This window comes from Manacus vitellinus, unplaced genomic scaffold (assembly GCF_001715985.3).
Source record: "Manacus vitellinus isolate BGI_N305 unplaced genomic scaffold, ASM171598v3 scaffold_6_pilon, whole genome shotgun sequence".
In the NCBI taxonomy this organism is placed as follows: Eukaryota; Metazoa; Chordata; class Aves; order Passeriformes; family Pipridae; genus Manacus; species Manacus vitellinus.
The window spans coordinates 33819070-33844775 of record NW_021940750.1 but is presented as its reverse complement, the minus strand read 5'-3'; the positions used below and the strand labels follow the sequence as shown (position 1 = coordinate 33844775).

The window sequence follows — 25706 nt, the reverse complement described above, 5'->3', positions numbered from 1 at the left end:
AGGCCTGACTACTTCATTCTTTTCAATGAATAAAAATGCAGTAAAAATCTGTAAGAATAATTAGGATGGGTTTTGCCTATTTATTGAAAATAACATCTAAGAATATGATTATACTTCACACTAAAAGTCTTCTCATACCTGAACCGGGATACCCTAGTCAGACTGTAGCATTTCAGCTCATAAGGACTGAACGGGCCCGAAACTGTTACCTTCAAAAAAAGGGAGAGAAAAATAACATTCTAGTTAGCCAGTACCTGGATCTCTCCAAATCAAAATTCTTTTTAAATGAAAGCCAAAATGCATTTCAGCATGTACTGAGCAACAGTGAGCTGATAAACTGATAAACAGCATTTCCATTGTAGTCATCTAAAGCAAACTTTGCTTGTTGAGGCATCTAAATAAAAATAATCAATTTTCACAGGTGCTGGAAATTCATTACTTTCCTCTGGCTTAGACACAAGTTCAGACTTCATAGATCACTTAAAATCAGGTTGGTTTTGTTTACATGAGCAGGCCTTTAATTTGAAAATACCTCACTTTATCAAAGTGAGTCGTTAAACAGGACTACTCCTGTGGGTAAACGGAGCATGATTAGGTTCTTGAAAGACTGAAATTTTGTCAGGTCTGAAACAGAGAAAGAATTAGAATGTAGATGAGGCCTAACTTGTAATCAGAATGCAGAACAGGAGAAACATTCTCATGTTTTACATTCCAACTTAGCAGTGATTTGACATCTGAAAACATGTAAGAACGAACGAATTCTGAGTTTGGAACTGGCAGAGGAAAAGTATCCACAGTTTCATTACTATCAGTTGCTGGAGAATTCGCTGCATCACTTATCCCAGCTGCCTACCTATCACTAGCTGAGGAAGAATGAAACACTATGTATAGTAAAAACCATGTTTAAATTTTCTGAAAAATTGATAGGATTGTAAACTTGCTTTTTGCTATAGCTTATGTAAAGAAGACTACCTATGGAAACACTGTGTTCAGTTTTTTACTTTTATGTCTGTTCTGCACTGGTTCAAAGTGCTGCCTTAGAATGTGTTAGAAGAGCTGGTTAACTTAATTCTAAGACTATACTTCAAAACTCTGTTAAAAGCTGCAGCAGTGAAATGGTGGTCACACTATGGCTTTCTACCAGCAGAAGGTAGGATGCCCTATGAGAGGCACCAATTGGTTGTTTCAGGTACTGTCAGTCCTCATCTCCACTCTAACAGTCTGAGAAGCAGGGTCATGTAATGACAGGACAAAACCACCACCCAAGTTACCTTATGGGTTGGCGCATCAGACTTATTGTCAGAAAAACAGTTTAACAATCTTCCAATGAGATGCTTTTCTTCCTGTCTTGAAGATACAGGCACTTGCTTTTCTTTCTTTACTTCATCCAAAAGTAACTCCTTGAGCAAATTGTGGCTTTGCTACACAATAGTGGAAGAGTGTTAAAACTTTAAAACAATTATGTCTTTAAAAAATTTACAAAACAGGTCCTACACAAAGAAATATTCTCATACAAATACGAAAACTGATTTTCCAATGACCTTTCAGATTATACAAAACATAAAAACGGAAGACAGTTAAAACTATAAAACAGCTATAAAACTATAAAACTATAAAACAGTTTCTCATAATTTCAAGTAACAGTGGAGCAGCTGAATTGATGAAATAACTTCCTGGGAAATATCTCTTCCAAAAAGGGTGTCAAAACAGCAATACTTTTGGCCAACAGCTCAATATCCATTATGCACACGCATAAAAATACACTGTCGTACTCAAGTATTAACCTTGCCTACTCCCAAGCCACTAGTCAGTGCTTCAGCTCAGCTTCTCAGGACTTCAGGCAGCCTGAACCGAAATAAATCAGAGTAAGAAAAGCAGAAGCAGCTCAGTCAACACGTACTTGTGATTCGTACGATTCTTCTGCTAGTTCGGCATAACGTTCCTCAATAAGCACGTCTCGAATGTTCACCAGGTCTCTGCACCTGGAGTAGCGGAAAACATCCACGTGCAGGACCCCGTGCACGGCTGAATACACGTGCACCAGCAGACTGCAGCCATCGACCAGCGAGGCAAATCTCTGGCTGGCGCTGTAACTCCACCGTTCCCCACACACGATCGATCTGGCAGACGGGCGCATCTTGCATATCTTGAACTCTAAAGCCTGGAGCAAAAACATTGAAGGCAACACTTGCCTGAGTAGGGAATCAGCAGGAAAGTATCTCATTTCCTCCCCAAACCGTCTGAATTAATAACTGTAAATTATTTCATAATTATTGTGGCAGCTTATGTTAATTCCTAGGACTGCTGTAAAGCTACTGGCATTATTCCTATTCCATCACTGACAACACAGCTGCACATGACATCTCATATCCCTTCAATATAGTATGTAGTTGCTAAGGAATAAGAGCAAACAGTGCATAAAGGATAATTTGGTATTAATTCACTATTCACATTGAAATCTTAGGAGCACAGAGATGTCTTCTCTGGAAAAAAAACTTCACAGTCCACAGTTGTTTTCAACTAAGGTAAGAGAAAACTTAGCAAGACCACTGCAGGTCTTCTGTCCCTGGCAGGCAAGAGTAATTAATTTCTCATTTAACCCCTTTCCACAATCACTATCTGTAATTATGTCTTTGAATGAATTTACAATAGAAACCCTATTTTTTTTCTAGCCAGTCTTTAAAACTAGTGATTAAAAGATTAGGCCTGAAGCAGAAATAAATTTCCGTTTAATACAAGTGTAGAAAATACAAAAAAAAGGATGCTTCTTGTGAAAATTATTTCTACTTATTTTTTTACATCAATTATAAAAGAAAACTGAAGAAAATTAACCCTGTCAAGATCTAATCCTAAAAAGAGATCAATAAAATAAAATCATATTTCTGCTGGTCCACTTCTCATTTTCATCAACACATGCTTCAGAGAATACAGTTAATACAATACACCTATTTCCATTAGCTTAAAAATATCTCGAGGAGCACTGAAAAGCTGAATTTCAGTTGAAGTCTATTTATTTGTAAATACAGCTCAAGAGAATTATTATTCTGAAAAACTAGCTACAAAATCCCTCACACTTGTGTTACGGGTCACTTGCTCTGTAATATATTTAATCATGAAGAGACTTCTGCCTGAAAAGGTCCAAGTAAAGCCAGCAGTTCAAAGAACAGTAAAGCGGCACAAAGCAAAACCACAGACCTCTAGCTTTGCAAAATTTAAAAGAGGTATCCCCCTATGTATTTGTCTGGTAATGTAGCAGAGCAGGAGATCTGATGGAGCAAAAACACTCTGCACAGTAACTGTACACAAGGTACTTGCCACAACAGACTTGTGCCATGCAGACAAGCAGAGATACTGTGCTGCCACTCACCTGCAGTAGGAGCAGCTGGGTTTAAGCAGGGATCTATAGATTAAGCCAGCCATTGACAGTTTCTCCTCTCTGGGCTGTATAAAGTACTGACATTTGCTCAGGTGTTCTTTAAACTAAAGCAAAGCTGATCTACTGCTCAGCCTGTCACTCCTGAGCACTGTGTGAGGATCCAGAATAACATTCTCCTACCAGGGAGAAGTTCTACTTCTCATAGAACTGACTCACAGCAAACAAACAACAGCAAATGGCAGCTCTCTCCTTCCACTGTTCCTGTGATTACAGGTGGAAGACACATCCCACTTTGCTGTCCCCATAGAAACAGGACTAGTTTCAAACATTCAATTTAAAAAAATGAATACCAAATGCTATATACATCCAGTCAGGCAGAAAGTTCAGGGTTTTATTTTTTAATTTCCCAATTTTTTTTCCTTTTTTCCCCCTCTAGGAAGGGCCCCTGAAAACATAAGGCTGGACTGACATTAAATACAACGTAGTTCAATTAAATACAACGTAGTTCAGTTATACACAATTCCTACTCCATGAATATACATCTGTGGAAAACACCTAACTATCAGCGAAGGTGATTTGTAGGTACTTGCATCAGCAAAATATGTATTATTTAATTATTATTCTGAAAAGCATTCTCTGTTTTGAAGCACACTCCTGTTTGCCAGGCCAGACACTAAAATATCTAGTAAGCAGCAGCAAAAAGCACCACCCCTACCTGGAAAGGAATCTCTTGAAGACAGCTTGGAATCTCTTTTAATTTATTTAAAGGCACTTCTGATCTATTGCCATAATCCACAAAAAAAACCTGGAAGAAGAATGAAGAGTATCTGGAAAGGTTCCACAACATTAAAAGTGCTATTTTAGTGACAAGAAAAGCCACAACTTGAGTTTAATAATTACAGTACAACACAATCTTATCAAGTGACATGGAAGCAAATTCAAAGTCTGGAAAACATGCAAATGAAGTCATGTCAAAAAGAAAAGGTCAAAATTTATCATGCCTGTTATCTGATCCCTTGGCTAAAACATCCACTTCTGATACAAATAATCCACTAAATCTAGAAAAGGCAAATTTCTCTTAAAGGCCCTAAATTTTCTCCCCACAATTAAAGCTATGTAACCTTACTTCTTAACAGTGAGTGATACCTACCTAATTTACTACCTAAATACTGCTTTTAGATAAGCTAATGTGAACATGTATCCAGTGACTGTTTAAAAATTCAAAACAGAAAGTGATGAGCACTATTATTCACTAGCTTTCCATGACTAACCAGATAGCAATATTCAGTATTAACTCAAGTGGTGACACCCAGATAGGTTAAGAAATAAAAGAAACTCAAAGGAGGAACTGGCTGTGCAGAGGTCAATCATACAAAACTGAGAAAAATTGTCCTTTGCTGAAAAGTATTAGCCTGAAAAATTAGTATCAATCTTGAACTGTGACACTGAGGTCAAAACAAAGTTGAGGAGTGAGATGGAGACCAGGAGAGTCAATACAGTATGTGAGATGAGAAAGAGTGCAGCTTGCTTCAATTAACAAAAGGGAGCGCAGGACGAAAATGAGACAAGTAACTAGAGGGGAGAGGAAGAAAAGAAGAGATGCCAACAAGGGCAAGAAACACTGGCAGAACAAGCTTAGATGAATTTGCCATGAATGACTAAAAATTGCCAATACAATGGAGACAAGAAACTTATTTTCAGATGGCTCTCACCATATTTATGACAAGGAAGTAATGGGGCTCCTGCCAGCAATGCACGACTGTATCCAAGCATTCCTTGCCATGTTTTCAGATTTACTGGAGGTTTTAGCCTTTATTTTGTTTTGCTTTGCTTCAGCACACAAAACCCTTTACTGTATCCAACTAGAGCGTCTCAATTTAATACTAAAAAATCTCATGTTCTGGAAAAAAACATAATTAATCTACTCTAGCCAGTGATTTGTAGAAAAAATAAAGCAAAGCTCCAGGATTGTTAACCCAGTTACATCCTATCAACTTAATATGACATAGCATATTACCTCAGCAAAATCTCCATGAACATACAGAACACAAGCTCTGTAGTATCCTCTGTTTTCCAGGTAAGCGAATGGTGCCAGACAAAGCAAATCTGGACGTGGAGGCACTGATAAATCCCTCAGGTTCTGATAGTTGATTTCAGCAGTTAGAGCCTCGAGTACAGTCCTGTTTTTTTCATCTATCCTGTAACCCCAGAAGTGTCCAACTTCTACTATCTGAAAGTAAAGTTAGACAAAATCAGAGTTCATATTATTTTATACTTTTACATCAAATACAACATTCATCTGAGCAAAATACATGAAAGCACTCCTATTTCTAACACACACAGCTCACATACTGCAATAATGCAGTGAAGCATTTGTCTCATAATGTTATCTGAAAATGTTTATTTTCTGTGCTACTGCAATAAACTTTTCATCTGAACAGATTCATATAAGCATTACTAAAAACCAGAAAATTAATCAAAGACTGCTTCCATTTTTCTAAACCAAATTAACATCCAAGAAAATCAAGGCCAACAGTTGATTAGACAGATGCATACAGATTTGGTGCACTTTTCTTATTAGTGACAGAATACCAGTTAGCTACATCTATCAGCAAATCAGCATTGTTACTGTTATGATTAGCCATACTTTAGGAAACTGGTAAGAACATACACCTTTTTAAATAGAACTGATTAAGTCATCTTTTCAAATGGCTTACTGAATGCACAGAACCATTTCAGATCTTATATCAAATGCTTGTGATAAAAACCAATTTTTATTTACAGTCATTAAAGCTGACACATTGAAACAGAAGTAGCACAAGCTAAGTGACTGCAATGGGTCTGATCAAATTCATTAACATTTTTTAACCAAGAGACTTAGCTGAATAAAAGGAGGAAAATATTCTTTTCTGCACTTGCAAAACATGCCACTACCATCAAGAGCTGTTTTACTACTTCATCCTATCACTTTCCCTTCCTCAGGGGGTTTTTATTATTATTTCTATTTTGGCAGAATATATATTGCTGTTACTCAACTCTAGAAGATGATAGTTAACACAACATTTAAAAATTCTCATCTTCAGATTTCAGAAGTATATATATACACATAATTTTCTCCAATACACTTTTATGCATATTTTTCCAAATAAGCATATACTACCATTAATTCATCTCATTTGTCATATGTACAGTTTCTGAAGAAAACTGGCAGGTAATAATAACCAGGTAAATGGCCTAAATACCTACTAATTCTCATTTCTGTAGTTTACACAAGTATTTTACCTCTTTTCCATTAATCCGCTTCACATTTATTCCTACTTCCAGCTAATATTTACTGCCAGCAAATCCCACAAATTCTGTCAAGTGCAAACATGTGAGTACTGTTTAACAAAGAACTACTAAAAATTAGACCAAGAATATTCTCCGTGCTTCTGACAGATACTTCCTGCTAAAAACATTATCAGTACCCATTTTTTTGATTTAAGCTTATCAGATATTAATCTCTACTAAGCTACCTAGGTGCTAATTATTAGATATGACCTACTTCAGATGTAGAATATTCCTACCTCCGTTATCTTGATGCACAGAAAACGACTTGGGATCATTGACATTTCTAAAGCACCAAATGAGATTTCCACAGGCTCCACTGTCTGCTTCTGACAGTCTACATTTACTCTAAAAAATGTATGGAATAAAGATGCTAAATGCTTCACTCATAAGAGAAAACTCAAGGAATCAATTTTTTTTACTTTCATTTGCTTCTCAAAGTGTCCCTGGGGCACATTTATGTACTTAATGACTTTTATTTAGGAACGCATGAATTCAATTAGAATGTAAAATGACCACACAGAACCAAATTACTACTGAGTTAACTGTCTGAATTGCATTATAACCAAACACAGAAAGATACATACCAGGACACAATTGTGCCATCAACTGATTAAAAATACAAAGAATTAAGGTTAAACAGTGAGACTTTTTGCTATGGCATGCCTTCTAAGCTTATTTTTTTAAAACAGAGTACACAACAACACAAAGATAAATTCAGCAAATTTTTATATATGAATTCATATATATAAAAAATATTCCTTTTACTTTGCAAACGTTAAGAACTCTAAAATTAAGTCTTTCAGCCTAGGAGACTTGACTTTCTCAACAATTAATTTTCACAAAGATTTTAAGTGCTCTTTTGGGCACAGTGAAACTGCTACAATGCTTCATTAAAAACTAAGTACAATCAACTGGATGTGAAATATTTACCCGTACTTTAACCTCACCAGTTCATTCCTGCCCTCCTATTTTAGATTTCTTGTTTTAAAATACTAAAGTGGCTGCTGCCCAATCAGGAGCTAGGCAGATTAGCATTTTATCAGGTTACTATATGCTGTGATTCTGAGCTTCAGGTCATACAAGTAACCAGGAAACCCACGTGCCAGATTTTCCTAGCAAAAGCAGGTGTGGACCATAGAGACTCACTAGATTGCATTCCTCAGCAGTATTTTCTATTATGTTGTTACACCTTATGTTGGTAGGTTTCCCCACAGTTTCTGTTGTCATAGTCCATCTCCCTCCCTTTCTTTTTTGTCCCCAAATGCCACTCCTCAATTATTTTGGTCATAGCAATTCCCATGTTGCCTCTGGCATGAGCAGTGTGTACACCCACACTTCCATATGCCAAAGGCAAATGGAGTAGAATCTTGGGGAAAAAAAGAAGACTGTATATGTGGAGTTCTCTTCAACAGTAAAACACCTTTAACTACACCAAAATATTTAAGACAATCACATTATTTCTAGTCCTGCAAAAACACTGTGCTTAGACAAAGTTTACATCTGCTTTTTGAACCTAGCATGTCTTCTTTGGTGATGCTTCCAAGGAAATTTCCACTGAATCCAGCAAACCTCATTTCACTGCAAGGAAACACATTTTCCATACAGAATACAATTACCTCAAAGATTCCAAACTTGCAGCTGCCACACCTTGCAATTGTTTTCTGATATCATCTGGATGATGAACATCCAGCTCAAAAGGAATCTTCAGTTTTAACATCTTGATTGCCAGGTAGACTTCGGGTAGAACCTTAAAGGCCTCCTTTGGATTGCGGGAGAACTCCACAAGAGCCCTGTTCACACACACACCAAAAAACCCCCAAACCAAACAAAAAACAGACAAAAAACCCCAACAGCAAACAAACTTTAATTATCCTGATGAATATAAGAAAACTTTCTAACATTCTTAGAAGCACATGCCAAATTTAATGAGCGTATTTAATACGAATAGAAAGGATGTCAAAATATATGTGAATAAGAAAACAACTGAAGATTGGAAAAGGAATAAGAAGGGCTACATGAACTCAACTTCAGGCAGTTATCAGCCAAAGTCAGCCTGATGATTAGCTAAAAAAAGCCATCAGACTGTACAAATGAGCTAAATTGAGTATAAAAGTTAGAAATAAATACAGACATTAGTTGCAGTTAAGGTCCACCATAAGAGAACAGAAGAGACAAAACAGAAGGCTCTACTTTAGATAGTTTACCTAATGTTATTCCAACCAAGGTACATCATACTTCAAAACCACCTTTTTAACTCTAGCCAATACACTATAAATAAGTTTCTGATTCCAAAGAGAGAAGAAAAACTAATTTTGTCAGTATATCATTGACAAGGAAACTGATTACTGGATTTGTAACTGAGAACATGAGAAAGACAGAATACTTAAAAGCACTTCACACTTACTTTGATCCGTTATAGGCAATAGATTTTACTTGCCCACACTGTCTAAGCTGTGACTGCAACTGTTTATGGTACAGATATCCATAAGGAGGAATATTCCTTAGCTGTTAAGAAAAAAAAGTTAAATTTGGATACACTCAATTGTTTTAATGCATTTTAAAGTTCACCTAAATAGTCAGCTTTCTCCTTAACTTGACATTGTAATAATGATATACAATCTAAACCCCCAAAAATTCCAAAAACGCTACAGTACATATAAAAATGTCAAAAGACAATGAAAAGCATAGTTTTGCTGCTAGTGATGCCCTACTGCTTCAAAACAGTAGATAAATGTTTTCTTTGTCTAACTATAAATGAAGCAGATTAATTTGTAATTATATATCTTAACTTGATATTTTTTCCAAAAAGCTCTCTTGTATCCCTGGCTTTGCTTGTAACAGAAAAGCTAACTTTCTCTTAATTAATAATCTCTCATAGGAGATCCTGAATTAATACATAATCATGAAATCCTAATTAGACTTCGAACTATTTTTCAGGGGCTATGCAACTGTCTATTCTTTTCTTTGGCTGTTACAGCCTTAGACAGGAAAGACCAGGTTATTTTTAGAGAATCTTCCTATGCCTTGGAGTGACATAACTAAAATCAGCTGCTAGTCAAAAACATGGTCTAGGTTAGACTGCAGAAACTGCCTCAAGGCAAGACGATTTAGAGAGACCAGAGAGTGGGAAGAGTAATTCCTTTTTAATTTCAGCACACACCATTAGGAGCAGCATACAGCTACAAGAGTCTCTCAGATTATGAGCTTGAGCAACTTGCAGCATTTGTGCCCAAGATGATCATTTACCTTGATAAAGACACAGCAGCTACTTCTTCCTTCTTCAAGGTAACAAGCAGTTGATGTACGAGTAGATGTAGAGTTAAATATATTAAAAGTAAGTAGCTCCTTAAATCTGCCAGTTTAATCTTAATCAATGCTGCTGTGGCAAGACTTGTCTTTATTCTACAAGATTGACTCTAATCTGATATTTTGCTTCAATATCCTTAAATAATATGGTAAAAACTTCAAAAGCATACATAAATATGTTTGTGCAGGCATGTTGCCATGCCAGCATCTCCTTCAGTACAGAACCAGCCCCTCTTCTTAGGTAAGCAGTGAAGTGCAAAAAAAAAAAAAAATCACTTTTCAATAAGATTTTCTGAGTTTCTCTCTTACCTTTTTATCTATTTTCTCTTGTGCCAACAGAATTCTATTCTTTGAGGCTCCCTGGTTTGTAGGTTTGCTTTCTTTAAGCATAGGTCATGGTTATTTTACTAGTTCAGACACACCAAACACTTTCCTAGTTTAGAGTGTGCACCATTTTGCAAAATAAACAGACATTTAAAACTTGCACTTATGTAATCAGATGAAAAGTAATTTTTGAAGATAAAAAGAAAGTTCAGTGCAATACGTGAGTAACCTTAAAGCAACAAGCATGTATGCCATGCACTATCAAGCAGGTTACAAAAAAAGTAACACTGAAGTTGCAAAAACACATTATGTAAGTACTCACTGAAAAGTACCCTTGAGAGTGCTGTTGTATTTTTCCAAATATTTTATTAGTTTGATGGAAGTTGCTAGTCTTGCACAGGTAAACAATCAAATGCATAGAGGCAGTTCTCAGCAATTCTTCTAAAATTGTCCACCCACATAATGTTTATTGTATTAAAAGGGAGATGGGAGGGAAGAGAGTTTACCAAGCAAGGATTAGAGTAGATAATTATTTCTGTCCTTGCCCAACACAGAACAGAACTTGAATATACCACCCAAACACTATGTATTCCTATTACTTAATTCTTAATTAAGTCATTCACCTTCTTAACATACCATTACAGTGGTTTTTGGATCTTTGCCAGCGAGCTCTTTCGCAGCACTTTTTTCATTACATTCTCCAAAAGTAAAGTAGTTGGGATAGAAAGCACCAGCTATTACAACCTGTATCGAGAAAATATTTTGTAAAACGCAGCACATTGTATTCAGTTTCCTGAAAAGAAATACACTGGCAACATTAAGAGACACTAACAGATCTTTATGGATATTTTTTTACTGTCTCTTTCCAGGAACTACTGGAACTGCAGACTAAACACTAGTTCATGCAAATCCTTGAAAACATACTCTCATGAAAAGAGTTCAATTTCTGGAACAAGTCCACAACATTTCAATATTTCTGTATGCAGACTTGCTCTATGAAATCTGTAATTGTTAGTCCTAATTTCAGGAAGAACATCAACTTAAATAAACACACATAAGATAGTCACAGGTAAATTGTTCCATTTTCAGGTTACATCTTACGGTATTTAAGAATTCAGCTTCAAGAAGTTCACTGCTTACACAGTTAAAACAACTGCCATTGAGAAGATAAATATGTCTGTGAAAATAAAATCACTGCTAATCAGATCAAGTAAGACAAGAAAATTAACTGGAAATTTGATAAAGTTAAGATAGCTGAAGGACATCTAATTCCCAGCACCCCCTCCCCACTACTAACCAAGACACAAGGCATTCAAAACAGAGCACTTCAAACGAGTGATAATGTCATTTTCAAATAACTAACATTAATTGTCCTTCTACATTGTCAATACACTGTCAAAAAGAATTACTTTTTTCTCTATCCGAAATCTCAATTTCCACAGAGAATTCTGAAACATGAGTTCACCAATACTTGTATATAAAAATCCAGCTATAAATTTTGTAAATAATGTCTCTTTATGACAACACAGCATTACCTGCAAAATGAAGCGTTGTTTGTTCACATACTCCTGGTCCACAGCAGATGGTCGAGCATTAACATACATGTTAAAAGCTCTGACTCGCCTTTTCAAGTTGTGAAATAACTCTGCCACCTGAAATTTGATCTCTAAGTTACATTTTAAATAGGTCAAAAACATCCGCAAGTTAAAATAAAATTTGTCAGTAAAAGTAAAATAATTGGGCAAACTCCCTTTGCCTTTTAGGTGACTAGTGTACTTTTCACCAAAATACTGCTTAGCACCTCTGTGCTGGAAGATAATTTCAGTACTGTGACTCAAGCAGTTTTCCTGACACCTCTTTATGAAGAAGAATTTTGTAGTCGCAAAGCATATTATGCATATATGATATAGAACAAAATGAGGAAAGAATAGGATGATATTCTCCATTTAAATCATTTTAGGTTTGCATCTTAAAAGGTAAAAATCATGCTTACAACCTGGACTTCTGTACCTAACTGCAAGCAGTGACTATGCTGCACCCTCAGTTCAGCAGACAACCATGATTACTGTGAGATCAAACTTATGCTCTACAGCAGAACATACTGAGCTTTTCATTTTCAGCATTTCCAAGAAGCTTCCACAAGGTCCTCCAACCACACAGTGAATACTGTCACCCTCTCAACTGATTCTGGAGCAAATGTAGAAAAGTACAGTTCACTCAACTTCTTTGTATCTACACTGTCTCTTCCTTTCTGCTCCTGGCAGTTTTAGGATACTACTAGAAGAACTACTGTAACAAGAAAGCAACCCATGTGACTGACTCAGTTCTGCAAATTCACTTCCACACAAGGAATTATAAAATTAGTATCTTAAAGTGTGGCAGATAAAAACCCCCAAATCTTACTAAGTGTTAGTGTAGTGCCCATTCTAAACTCCTTACATGTCATGCACAACCTCTTCTTGCATTATCTGAAACTGAACCAAGAGAGGCAACCGTGTAAGCCTGATCACTCCACTGTCCAGTTCTACAGAATTTGCCTTTCTCTCATCTTTTTGCTGTTGTCACATATATATGCAAAAAAACTATTGGCATTTTTTATCCAGATGGTTGCTTGTTATCAAAAGTTTTTTATATTTCCTGTGTTTTTTGAAGACAGGTCCTGCATTGCTCATGCCAAAGGTATGAACAGGTGGAATAATGGGCAGGCCATTCTGCCAGTCACAGGTACCCAGGAGTTTTACTTATTTCCCCCTCAACATATCACATTCAGCTTGAAGCCCACTGTAAAGCAGAATTTTCATTAATTGCTGCAGTAATGTCAGCAACAAAGTCCCACAAATTTTCAAGTCCAGGTCTCATTATATAACTGCATTTGCTTAGTTATCCTAACCAGGAGACAGAAGTTACGTAACAACAGACAGCAGTCACACCACAACCAGTGACCTGAGTAACCTACAAAACTAGCAAATGCTGGAGGTCTCTTAAAAATATGTTAATAATTTAACACCACTCTGTTCATCCTAAAGAAAAGGAAAACTGCTTTCTTCTAAATTCATATATCATTTCAAGAAAATATACATATATATTGATAGATACATAACACAGTAGGCTTGTCTAAGATCTTAACATTTTCAGAAAACAAGGGAAGTCCTTCTGCTTATAAAACTGTTTACCTATTTAATCTTACCTCTTTCATCCTCTTGACATGAACACAATTTGATCGACCCCACTCATACTCTTCCTGAAAAAGAAAGTTAGAAACTTGTTTCTTCTGCTGCTAGTAAGCTTTGTCTCATACTCTTCTGTGAGGACATAAATAATAATTACATATAGCAATAGAAGAATGTAATGTAATTTCACAGCTTTCTTTGCATTCATATTAAGTATTATGACATGTATGAAAACATAAGACAATTATATATTTGACTAAAAGTATACTTTGGTTACCACCAATGCAGCTGTGCGTCATGTAAATTTTTCATATAGACCCACAAGTCCAATTCCTCTGTGTTGCTACTACAAAATCTAGTTTAAGATGGACAGCAAGAGAATCGTAGGCATGCTAAGGTTTGAAAAGAACTCCAAGATCATCAAGTCCAGCCATTAACCCACCACTGCCGTGTTCAGCAATAAATCATGTCCCCAGGTGCCACGCTCACACAGATGGTGGCTCCACCACTCCTCTGGGCAGCCTTTGCCAATGCTTTCGGTAAAGAAATTTTTCCTGATATCCAACCTAAACCTCTCCTGGCACAACTTGAGGCCCTTTCCTCTCCTCTTACCACTCGAAAGAAAGGGCCAATCCCCACCTCACTACAGCCTCCTTTCAGGAAGTTGGAGAGAGTAACAATGTCCTCCCTGAGCATCCATTTCTCCAGATTAAACACCCCCAAGCTCCCCCAGCTGCTCCTCGTAAGACTTGTGCTCCAGACCCTTCCCCAGCTCAGTTGCCTTTTTCTGGACATACTCCCACACTTCAATATCTTACAGTACTTTCTACACAGCATTTGAGGTGCAGCCTCACCAGTGCCAAGCACAGGGGACAAATCACTTCTCTGGTCCTGCTGGCCACAATATTGCTGGTAAAAGCCAGGATGCCACTGGCCTTCATGGCCATCTGGGCACACTTGCAAAAAACCCAGAACTTCTTTATCTGAATGTATAACTTCACCAGAGAGATTCTGGTCATCTTGGCTACTCGTTATAACTCAGTGTACACTACACACTGGTACCCACAAAAGATACTGTGCTCTAAAAGAAGCAGAGAAATAAAAGAGCTTTTATCTTATACACACAAAAGAAAGACTAGAGGCAGTTACTGTGTGCATACTACTGGTTTTTTGTGACTGATGCATATAAACATCTCCTGTCTTTCAGGGTTTTTTGAGAGGGCAGAAATCTGTGTGTTTAAAAAAAAATAAAAAGAGACACTTATGTGTATTAAAAGTGTTTCTTTCAACTACAGCTCAATTTCCCTTTTTAGCTTGGATTTCAAACCCTCTAGCCATTGTTGATTCATCTGTGAAAGGGACTACATAAGGGATTGTCTTCAAATAACTCTGCAATGGATTCAAAGACTCATTTTCCCTCAAAGCCCATGTTTCTATTTACTTATGGAAAATCGTAATTATTACAAATAAGGTTTGCTAGCAAAAATTCCGTACTAAGAATGTAAAAGACTTCAGCACTGAAGTCACCAACCTTGAACAAAAAAGAAGAAATACAACTAACCTTGGGATCTCTCAGTTTCCCCTTTTGTTTGCAGGCCTGCCATGCCTAAGAAAGAAGTGGTGAAGTATTCAGACACAAAATGTAGTGTTTTAGTAATAATTATTACAAATACTACTAGTATAACACTTAAAACTATGAAGGTTTTTTTATATCAATACTGAAGATAACTTTTAACACCATTTTAAAAACGAAAAATTCACCTAGGCTATCACAAACTACAACTATTTCAGCACAAAAGAGTGTAAGAAAATCTGAATCACAGCAATTTAGGTTGGGGGAGACTTCTTCAGATCAATTGTTACAACACTTCACACAGCAGGCCCAACTTAGATCAGGTTTTTGAAGATGTTGCCTAAAAAACCCTGAGTAACCTTGACAGACCTCACAGATGAACCTGCTCTGAGCAGGAGACTGGACTACATACCTCCTGAGGTCCTTCCAGCCTAATTATTTAATGATTTTAGTCTAACATGATGCTTGTCTGGTTGATTCCTAAGATATAAATACTTCTCATTCTTATGAACAGTCTTAGTCTACTTTTTTTGAGGATGGGCAAGAACTCTGAGTCTTCTGCTGCTCATATGAGAGCATAAAAAGTGGTGTGGCTGCAATATGTAATTCTAGAATGTATTACTGCTGGGCTCAAAGTGTGGCAGGGTTATAAATGCTGTATTATGACACACTAAAGAATAACAATTTCTGTAGGAAGATAACTGTTCTGCCTTCAAGTCAGACTGAAAAGGAGTTTAAGCACTACTGGATGAACTGTAATTACACAGATTGCCTCAAATTTGCCATCAGCTCCTCCAGCTAAACTGGAGACACAGCATTTAAGTCACTAAATTTCTGGACATAGCTTAGAATTTCTGGATCTTGCTGCATTCCAAAGGAGACTGAACAAGTTATGTTCCAAGGTTTTAAAGAAGTAAGTCCCACTTTGTGTTGGGAGAGGTACAACAGCCACCTTGTAACACAGCCATACATAAACAGGTACCCTCCACCTAGTTTTCTGAGAGGAAAGGGATAGAGTATTAAAGCACACGAAAACGTTCATAAATTAATAGAACAAACTGGATGCTTTATTTTGATGCTGTAATAAAGCAGACTACTTTCAGAACCTTTGTTTTCTCCTCACTTTGGGACAAAAGTAAGTGAACTGACTGATTCTGATTACAGTTCTGATGCCTCCCAGAAAACAAGGCTGGAAGTGAAGTTATTAATAAAATATTAATAAAAATAAGTTCATTATTAGGTAGGAAATCTATGACATGCTGGCAGAATCCGCTGCTTCTAGTTTGAGACCTCATAATGCAATTTTCCAGCTTACTGTGGACATTGACTATTGGCATAGTTGAATAGCTAGACTGAATTTCCCCATCTTGATAGAGGCTACTCTGGAACAAATCTATTCTGAACTAGGGAATTTGAAAACAAACCTTCCAGAACTTACTTGTATTTTTCTGATAGCCATTCAAAACAAAGCTTTCACATCACTGACACACAGAGATACTGCACTGAAAGCTCTGTCTGAATGTTTGTATTTATTCTCCAGGACAACATACTGATTTATAGAAATATCATCTTGAGATTAACAGGGCATAATTACCAAGTGACATGAAGGAAATATAATATGGAATAGGAAAAGGGGAATTCAGAAAAGATTATTTTTGAGGTTCAGGATCAGTGGATATATGTGGCATGCATGCCCACGTGTGCTTCATAAAATTCTGACAGCAGAGTAGAGAAAAGCAAGTCAGTTTTCACTGAAGGACAACATATTTAAAGAACTGAATAAATTAAATTTGCAGCCGAAGATTTTGGAGCCTCTAGATTACAAAACATGTCAGAGAATGCATAATGTAAAATATTGAATAATAAGTTCCTCTAGCCTGAGTCTTCGCTACACTGTACCAGCTCTGTTTGTACCTGGAGGAATCAATCCCTGTCCATGGTACTGGCCTACCAAGCAGCCAAGCATACCAAAAAATGACATTTGTACAACATTAAAAAAAAAAAAAAATCACAAAGTCAAAGCTAAGAAGTCTAGGGAAAGGTCACCAAACTTGTTCTGTACTAGAATTTACTAGTCCCAACATCCTTACTTAGAAGAGATCAACAAATATCACCACATCTCTGGCATTTTATTTTTCGCTATTACAATAGAGACAATCAGAATTAATAGTGTTACACAGTACGACACAGCCTGCAAAAAATATCAATAAGTAGCTAGAGTAATGTGAAGTTTTTAACAACTCCAAAGCACAAATGCTGCCCTGATCCTACAAAGACGAGAATCTCTGTCTTGGTCTATCAGATTTCACCGTAATCTAAGCCAGAAGAAAAAGACTTACCTTAAATGCATTCACAATTGCAATACAGTCGCTCTTACTATTCCCAGCAAAACCCATTTTTTTCCTGGCAATGCAAACAAAAGTATTATCAACAATATTTTTTTCAAATATTGCATGTATTATGCAGCTCAGAATGCTACATTAGTAACACCTTCCAGGTCTTTATAAACAAGATTGATACACTTATTGTAATTATTTGTTCTTATTCACATCTCTCTGTTAAGGAGATGCGTTGTATAGGCAGAGTAGTAATAAAAAATCGTCCTTGCTATTTTAAAAACATTTTAATAGACACTGCCACGTGTTCACATCAGAAAGGCAAAGCTGAACAATGGGGCCTTGGGCTCAGGAAAGGATGAGTTAGCTCAGTGATTTATGATCATACATAAAGAGATTCCAGGATCTTGGCTATCTGGAAAAGCTTTTTGTACTGCTTGGCAATTGAACAGAACATGAGACTCACGACACAGAACATAATATTGAGTCATCAGCTTTGCCCTCTGCTCCCAAATGTAGTTAAGAATTCGTAAAACGTCTGGGTTACTACCTGAATCCATCAACATGTTCTTTGAAAGGTACTGCAAAAAAATTCCGCAAAGACAGTGCTGCAGCTGCAACAAAAACAAATCAAAATGAAAACCTGCAAATCATCTGGTTTTAGAGAAATGTTCTCACATGTTGTTCTTTCAGTTACCTATAATAAGGCATTCCTCCAAGCACCCGAAGACATGCCCAAGCACTATCAGTTTTCCAAGATACAGGTCCACTGGCAACTGTATCAATACTCTTCCTAGGAAAGTCAGCTCACCATCATGCAGATCTTCTTCTGTTTGCACACAGGCAAGTGCTCCCAGCTAAAGAAATTAAAATTTGTTCACTTGTAAAAGCTGACTTAGTAAATCCCAAACAATTTTTAAAGCCTAGTATACTTTGGAAATCAAAACTACTATCTATACTGGATATAAAAGCAAGCTACACATGATAAAAATATTATTTCTTATGCACTTTGGAAAATAAGAAAATGTAATGTAATAAAGATTCTACCCCTTATGAACTTTATAATTGAAAAGCAAGGTCACCAACTTCCTTGTAGAGGTAAGAAGGGTAAGAAGGCTGACCCCTACACATCATAAGGTATAAGAGTGCGATTTATTACTTATTCACTTAACAAACAATAGCGTTTACAGAGTTCAAGGTATCTTTTTTCCCCCATTTTTCTATTCTTTCTCACTATAGATGCTAGTTCACAAGTACCATTACTCCCTGATGAAATTACAATCCTGTTTCAGTGAAGTAAATTACAGAAATTATGCTCAAGAGGATGGGAACCAAACAACAGTCCAATGTGTGAAAAGATTCTCTAGACACAGTTAATATTTGAGGTTCCAATTAAGGCTACTACTACCTTAAATACCAAGAAAACCACTTCTACAGTACATTTCTATTACCTTGATTTTAACAACACTAAAAGGAAGCCTACCTCTTTCAGCTGAACTATGGTACGTTCGATGTCATCTACATTGGGTGGAGAAAGAGCTGTTGCCAGTAAGGTTTTTGGTTCCCCCATATCAAGCTTTTTTAATTTTAAGACTGTACTTCCCAATGGACAACGCTGAAGGGAAGACAACACTATTTTTACTTTCTCCCCATGGGAACTGTGACAAAGTGTTCTATATGAGAAATAGGTTAAAATTCACAATTTGCAAAACCTGAAATTAATTTTGTGTAACTAAGGTTATTTTTGTTTTGAGCAGATTGCTTATTACTAATCCACATTGATTTTATTGGTATAATGCATCTCCTTCTATAAGAAAACTATGTGGAATAGTCTTTGTTAGTTTTCTACTCATTGCTACAGCCATTAGTAACCTATCCAATTGTACACTGTCTTCAGGAAAAATAAAGCAAAACTTTTTCTTCTCTGCTATGATCGCATGCATTAAAAAACCCCTTAATATTCCTAACCCTAAACCCAAAGGTCTTACCAGTATCTCAGGTTCTGACTTCTCTGGAATAAAGTTTGTCCAGAAAGCTTTGCACACCAGCCTGTAACAATACCCTCTGGAAACTCGTCCAGCGCGACCTTCACAGAACAAAAAAAACCCCAAATCACCAATTTGTAAAGTGCCCAGACCCATCCATCCACAAACCCTCTGGGCAGCTGAGCAGCAAACAACAGCTGATGCTGCAGGCTGAGCAGTGTTCTGCTCCCTTGCAGCAGACAGGCCCAGTGGTCAGATAAGGGTAGGATGAAAACATTTTTCCCTCAAAGTAGCAGTAACTAACAAAAGAGTTACGTAAGTATTTCTCTCAAATACCTCCTTCATATAACTGCCCTCAAATCAACATCCATTTTCCTCAGTTGAACAGGCATTTCCTCTTTTACTCTATTGCTAGCAAAAAAATCTATATAAACAACTTTTAAGATACAATGACAACCAGCAAGACATCTTTATGATCTACTATTTACAGAAAACACAGTGATTCAGAAGTCTATCTTCACAAATCCAAACACCATCTACTTCAAGACACTAAATCTCCCTGTCTTCAACTCAAACCTTGAGCCTTCTGTCATCATTTCCCCCCCTCCCGGGCCAGTTGAGGAGAGGGGAGTGGTAGAGCAGCTTTCGTGGGCACCTGGCACCCAGCTGTAATTGTGAAGTCCTAATAACATTTAAGAAAGGTTATTAATTTATTTAGTACCATTTTTGACTGAAACTAAAAGATGTTGATATTAAAGAGTACTGTCTTACTAGAATAGTCAATATAAAATCTTATCTAGCTTTATGCTATGAATACTGGTCTAAACTAGAGACTTTGCTGTGGATATTTCAACTGATTTAATGGTGACACATAGACATGAAAGTTTCTTTTACTGTTGGAACTCACAAGCACTTAATAAATACCTAGCAGTACCTATCTCCTCTTTTTAAAAATGGCCCATAATAAAAAAATTACTATTAAATAACAAAAAAATCCATGGTCCATTTATGGTCCATAAATTTTAATATTTTTTAATAAAATACAAAACATTCCCCTGGAAAAAAATCCTCGAGCAAAATAAAACATTCGTGCATGGTTGTTTAATCACATTTTTATATCCTGACATGGTGAAGAATTATCAACTATTAGTGGCAAAAATAGTCTGTTCTTTTTACTGTTAATAAAATGAAAAGCAACATAGAATTCTCCATAGAGGTGAGCTTCTAAAATTCCTTTGCATTACCTATTGTCATCTTACCTTTTCTTTGATTACAGTTTGTTTTAGATGCCCAGCAAAGTCTCAAACTTTGGTAATTAGTTTCCTTATCACAAACCAAAGCTTTAGTTAAGCAGAAATCTATCACTGCAATTAAGAAAAGAAATAGTACATTATGAAACAACTTATCCTCATGGCAGTGGAAATAAATATTGGTTGATTTTGTACTATCAGAAAAGGAAAGTTTAAATAACTTGAATAGCAATAAAGAGAACACCAGATTCATAAAATAACAGGCCCAGGATACTCTGAATGCTAACAGAACTGGGAAGAGATTTTAATGTATATATAACAAAGAATTAGTGTAGATGACAATCATTAAAAGGCAATAATTTCTGCATTTAGAAATTCTGTATCAGAACTGGTTAAACTGATGCATTTATTTCAAAAGGTAGTCAGAATGTGATTTAAAAGCTTAACTTTTTGACATGAGGTCTGATTCTGCTTGTTACTGCATTTAAAATTACCTCCCCAGTGAAGATTAAAACCAACCCCCCACTCAGTAGCTCTATTTGTTCGTATATTCAGATTTCTCTGTTCTCCACTGTGAAAGCAAGAATTCAACAACTGCCAAAATTCCCCTCCAACAGCAATACTCTGTAAAATGACATGTTGTGCAGACTTAACCTAGCACGAGTAAGGAAAATATTACAAATACAGTGTATACGGAATTACAGGATTTAGATGACTTACCATACTTAACATCAGGAACTGTTACAGAGCTCTCAGCTATGTTGGTAGCTAGAATAATCTGAGTTTTGAAGCAAAAAATGAGCAATGAATGCATAAAGAAAAATACTGATGTTAATGTTTCTACATGAAAAACCCAATTTGCTATGAATAAATATAAATATAGTGGCAACACAGCATTTCTACTCTGTATACTTAAAAAAGCAATATGACACAAGGCAATACAAGAAAACTTTATTTTCTTGTTCCAAACTCAGAAAAATGTAATAAAGTAGTATAGCAGAGGACAATATAGAGGAAGAATGGAAATATTTCATGCCTTTGCCATAACAAAACCTCATACTATCAGCAGCAATATTTTATTAGTGATAGCAGGTGAAGAAGACCAAGACAACAGACAAAATGTGGGGACAAAGCAGGTAAGAGTCCCCCAAACCAGGGGACTACTTCACTATTCAGTGCCACCAGCAGCATACTACTGTCATACAGGTGCAAGAATCAACATGCACAAACTACTCTGAAGGATAAAATGAGCATCACACAATAGTCTAAGGATAACTTCCCGTTACTGCACTTCTCTTGAGGTCCAAACACCAGTTAAAACAACAGCTTGGTAAGAAAGGCAATCAGTTCACACACTGAAGACTGAAACTGCTTTGTCCTCACAAAATGATCTGAGTTAGAACAGATAATATTACTTATATACCTTATTATTTGCTATTACTACTCGGGCAAAAGGTTTCACATGCTTTAGAAAAGTAATGATTCAGCAATATTTACTTTTCTGTAGCCAGGAACTGTAGCCAAAAATACTTCATTTTGTTCCTCTAATGTCACACATGAGTGAAGTGGGTACACTTGCCACCTAAAGAAAACATATTAGTGCAAGAATATAAAAGTTGATTACACTTCTGTGCTAAATCCTATTACGTACTTAGAACTTATATAGCTGAAAAACTCATGTTCAAGCTTAACTGAACTAAAACAAATGTGGTCTAACTTACCTTTTAAACTTATCTGAGAGGCATGAGTGCATGTATCTTATCTCAGCCAAACCTAGGGAAAAAGTAACCATGACTTTGTATTCATTTTACTCAACACTAACAATTCTAAAACATCTATTTCAATTCTTTTTTGACTTTCATTCTTACCTTCCTTTCACTATATAATAAAATGGCAGAAGAGTTAAACAGCAAATGTAATAATGAGTCACTGAAACAGAGTGAGTCAATTTTTCAAGAGCCATTCTGCATTAATTTTACACTTATTAAAGTGAAATTGCAACAGCAGATATAAAGGCCATCTGACAACATCCCATTATTAGCCCTCATATCAGTTTCTTACAATTGACAGTGTTCTCCACATGCTGAATGTCTGGTTTAGGCTACTTCATTCAAAATAAGTTCTTTCAAAGAGCAGGGTCAAGGGGAAAAAAAACCCTATTTCTGCCTTAGCCATCTTGTCTTGAGCAGCTGCAGTGCCCATTCTCTGGGTCATGGATTTCACTGCCAGGGGAAATCCTATGACTAAGGGATTTTTGCTACATTCTTGAATACCTGCATAAACATTTCTGAGAAACTGGTTTACTTGTTATTGAGACTTCAATTTCAAAAGTCCCATTTTCAAAATCTGCACCACACAGAGTTTCCCTGGTCGGATATTAAAAATGAAATTATTCTGTAACTGCAGTACAGGATTGCTGCAATTTTCAGCAAAGGCCAAATGCAGTTTAAGTAACTGGATGTGAAATCTTTATGCATTCTTTATATGACTGGCACCTGACTTCAGGTGATGTATTAGACATATACTCACCTGGCAAAAACACTAGCACACTGCCACGTTCCAACGCATCCCTCAAGCTGTCTTCCTCCCTAACAAGAATATGAAGTTTCATTAGTTTTACAACCTCAGTCTAACTTCATTACCCCAAGTTATTTTATTCTGAAAGAACAAGCAGAACTGCACACTTTTTGTACCATGCATTATTTAAACTTCTGAAGAAAGGAAATTCAAACCATTACTTGCAACTACGTTTTCTGAAAAGCACAGTATATACATTGCAACTAGAGCATTAGGTTTAACTTCTTCCTCAAAATAGAGGTTTTGCCAAAATAGAAACATTCTTATTCAGCAATGAAATTAATCAGAATTAGGTTACCAAATATCCTAAACTCAGAACACAGTATACTACTGCATAATGATATGCAAACTCATTCAGTAATTCTTTAAGTATCTGTAATGCCCTTGTATTCTAAAAATACCACTGGAACCTTGAACAAAAGCCAAACAAGTATAAATCTCAACCATTATTATCAAGAACTACAGGTCATGACAGACGTGGAGAGAGCCATCTTCGACTGATCTGTTGTGAGTCAAAATCACCTTAAGAGAATTTAGAGCTCACATTGTTCTGCTGTATTCATTCCTGGTGTAAAATTTTTTCAGGTATTTTTCAGTCTCTACTCTAAAACTATATAATAAACAGAAAGCATAGTTTTTACTGGAAGGTACATAACAATGTGCATATCAGCCCTTTCAGTATTCGAAAGTTGAAATGCTAATTCCTTCATGTTTACTTATTAAAGGTAGCTTATCAGTAAAAGGTAGCATAATTTGGCTATTACAGTAGAACAGCTTAATTAATTAAATCAAAAGAAATAACCAAGAAAGAAGCTTAGAAGTCACTATACATTGTAAAAATGTCAGAACCAAGTTTTTTGTATTTATGTACCTCCATGAACAGTTGTACTTCGGTGGTTCACCTAATAACTGCTCAAATGAGCTTAATTAACATTTTCTTAAAATGTCAAAGTTTATATAATACTAAGTTTGAAAGGAAAAAAAAATTAAGCTTACAGAACAAAATTACTTCTCCAACACACTTTTATAGATTATTAGAATATATGGAAACAAAAAACATTCCTAAACTTAATATACAATGTTAGATCAAAGTTGTAAGAGCAACTTCATTACATTTTCAGATACTAGATATCAATTTACAAAACACAGAGAGCAACGCAAATCAGTATTTACTTATTTCAAATTGCATTAAGGTCTTAAACAGCCAGTGAAAATTATTGCCTAGTTTTAATTTTTTTTTCCATGGATTATTATATGTTTTAATTTATAATACAAAATAGTAGCTCCAGTTTTATTCTTCATATAAACAATATTTGGCTCTGGTCTACAGCAAAGAATATAGTTTCCATACAACGTGGTTGTCTTGAATGATCACTTACGCTCCAGGGCAGGAAGTGTATTTCAAGAACACAGGGTAGAAATCAAACAAATATATAAAATAAAAGCAGAGATATATGTAAAATTAAGTTACCACTAACAACTATAATACATGGGCTGCTGCTGCTTAATTAGTGCCTCATCTCCCCAAGAACCTCCGATTCCAGATTTTGAACTGTGTCTTACCTCTTCATCTCAAACTCATCAAATGACTCAATCAGAGACACTGCTACATCATACATATTCTTTTTTATCACTGGTTCCTCGATGCTTTGAGAATGAAGCTGTTTGGAGAAGAAGGTATTGAGGTTAGCACAGTGGAACAGGCAGAAAGACTGTAGCTCACATATGTATTTCAATTTGTCAAGTGCTTTTCAATTAAAACTGATCCAGCACAGAAGCCTGTACAAAGAAGTAACTTCATCTGATGTGCTCATTATCTTCTAAACAGGCATTTTTCTTCAGGCATGTAACTATTTTTATGCTAAAGGAGTACTTCTGGTATTTACCCACTTAAGATAAGCACCAGGCCACACTTCATTAGTTTGCAGGACATACTCCTTTATCCAGGAGCGTTAAGCACATGAGAGTGATCACAACCCATGGAAACAGGATGACAAGGAGAGGAATTTGTGTAAGGAAGGTACAATGCTTCTCACAGCTACTATACTGCAGGTCTCTACCTGACTGCACAGAAATCACGTACCTTACTAATGTAAATTGGTTTTGCATTTAAAGGATCTTGTGTTTTAGGTCATACCCTGTCAAAAGATTACTGTTCTGTTGTACATAACAGAACCATGATGATTCTGCCTACGCTATTTTCTAGCATTCTGAGACATACTCAAGGTTGTAAAATTTAAGAACACAAACAATCAAGTCTTCAGAGCAAACACAGTAACTTAGTAACTTTCCAGTTCTAAAATCAAACGTTTAATGAACTAGACATGCTTTGGAAAAGGTCTATAATGTTACACATTTTTCTGTTGTAGAGAAAGTGGGTTTTGATTGTTGCTCACCTCCTCATTCTAGGGAAAACTCATTACTGGACCAAGAGTTTCAGAGCTAAAAATCACAGAGAACTGAACTATCTAAACTATTA

General features: G+C 36.1%; 1 protein-coding gene across 1 annotated transcript in view; it reads right to left on the bottom strand.

Annotated features, from left to right (window-relative positions):
* The window catches only part of TDRD9 (tudor domain containing 9), a 73391-nt gene that overhangs the window by 7141 nt on the left and 40544 nt on the right, over nt 1-25706 (bottom strand). The window contains exons 8-30 of the mRNA XM_018082915.3: nt 24791-24888; nt 23180-23238; nt 22372-22423; nt 22148-22232; nt 21371-21428; nt 20660-20764; nt 19404-19501; nt 18899-19030; nt 18113-18272; nt 17966-18029; nt 17419-17482; nt 15068-15112; nt 13524-13577; nt 11872-11988; nt 10973-11080; nt 9111-9211; nt 8323-8496; nt 6943-7051; nt 5394-5606; nt 4092-4181; nt 1901-2161; nt 1272-1421; nt 139-209 (exon numbers count right to left, since the gene is read on the bottom strand). Of these exons, the coding sequence (XP_017938404.2) occupies nt 139-209; nt 1272-1421; nt 1901-2161; nt 4092-4181; nt 5394-5606; nt 6943-7051; nt 8323-8496; nt 9111-9211; nt 10973-11080; nt 11872-11988; nt 13524-13577; nt 15068-15112; nt 17419-17482; nt 17966-18029; nt 18113-18272; nt 18899-19030; nt 19404-19501; nt 20660-20764; nt 21371-21428; nt 22148-22232; nt 22372-22423; nt 23180-23238; nt 24791-24888 (2468 nt within the window). The remainder of the gene's footprint in view (nt 1-138; nt 210-1271; nt 1422-1900; nt 2162-4091; nt 4182-5393; nt 5607-6942; nt 7052-8322; nt 8497-9110; nt 9212-10972; nt 11081-11871; nt 11989-13523; nt 13578-15067; nt 15113-17418; nt 17483-17965; nt 18030-18112; nt 18273-18898; nt 19031-19403; nt 19502-20659; nt 20765-21370; nt 21429-22147; nt 22233-22371; nt 22424-23179; nt 23239-24790; nt 24889-25706) is intronic.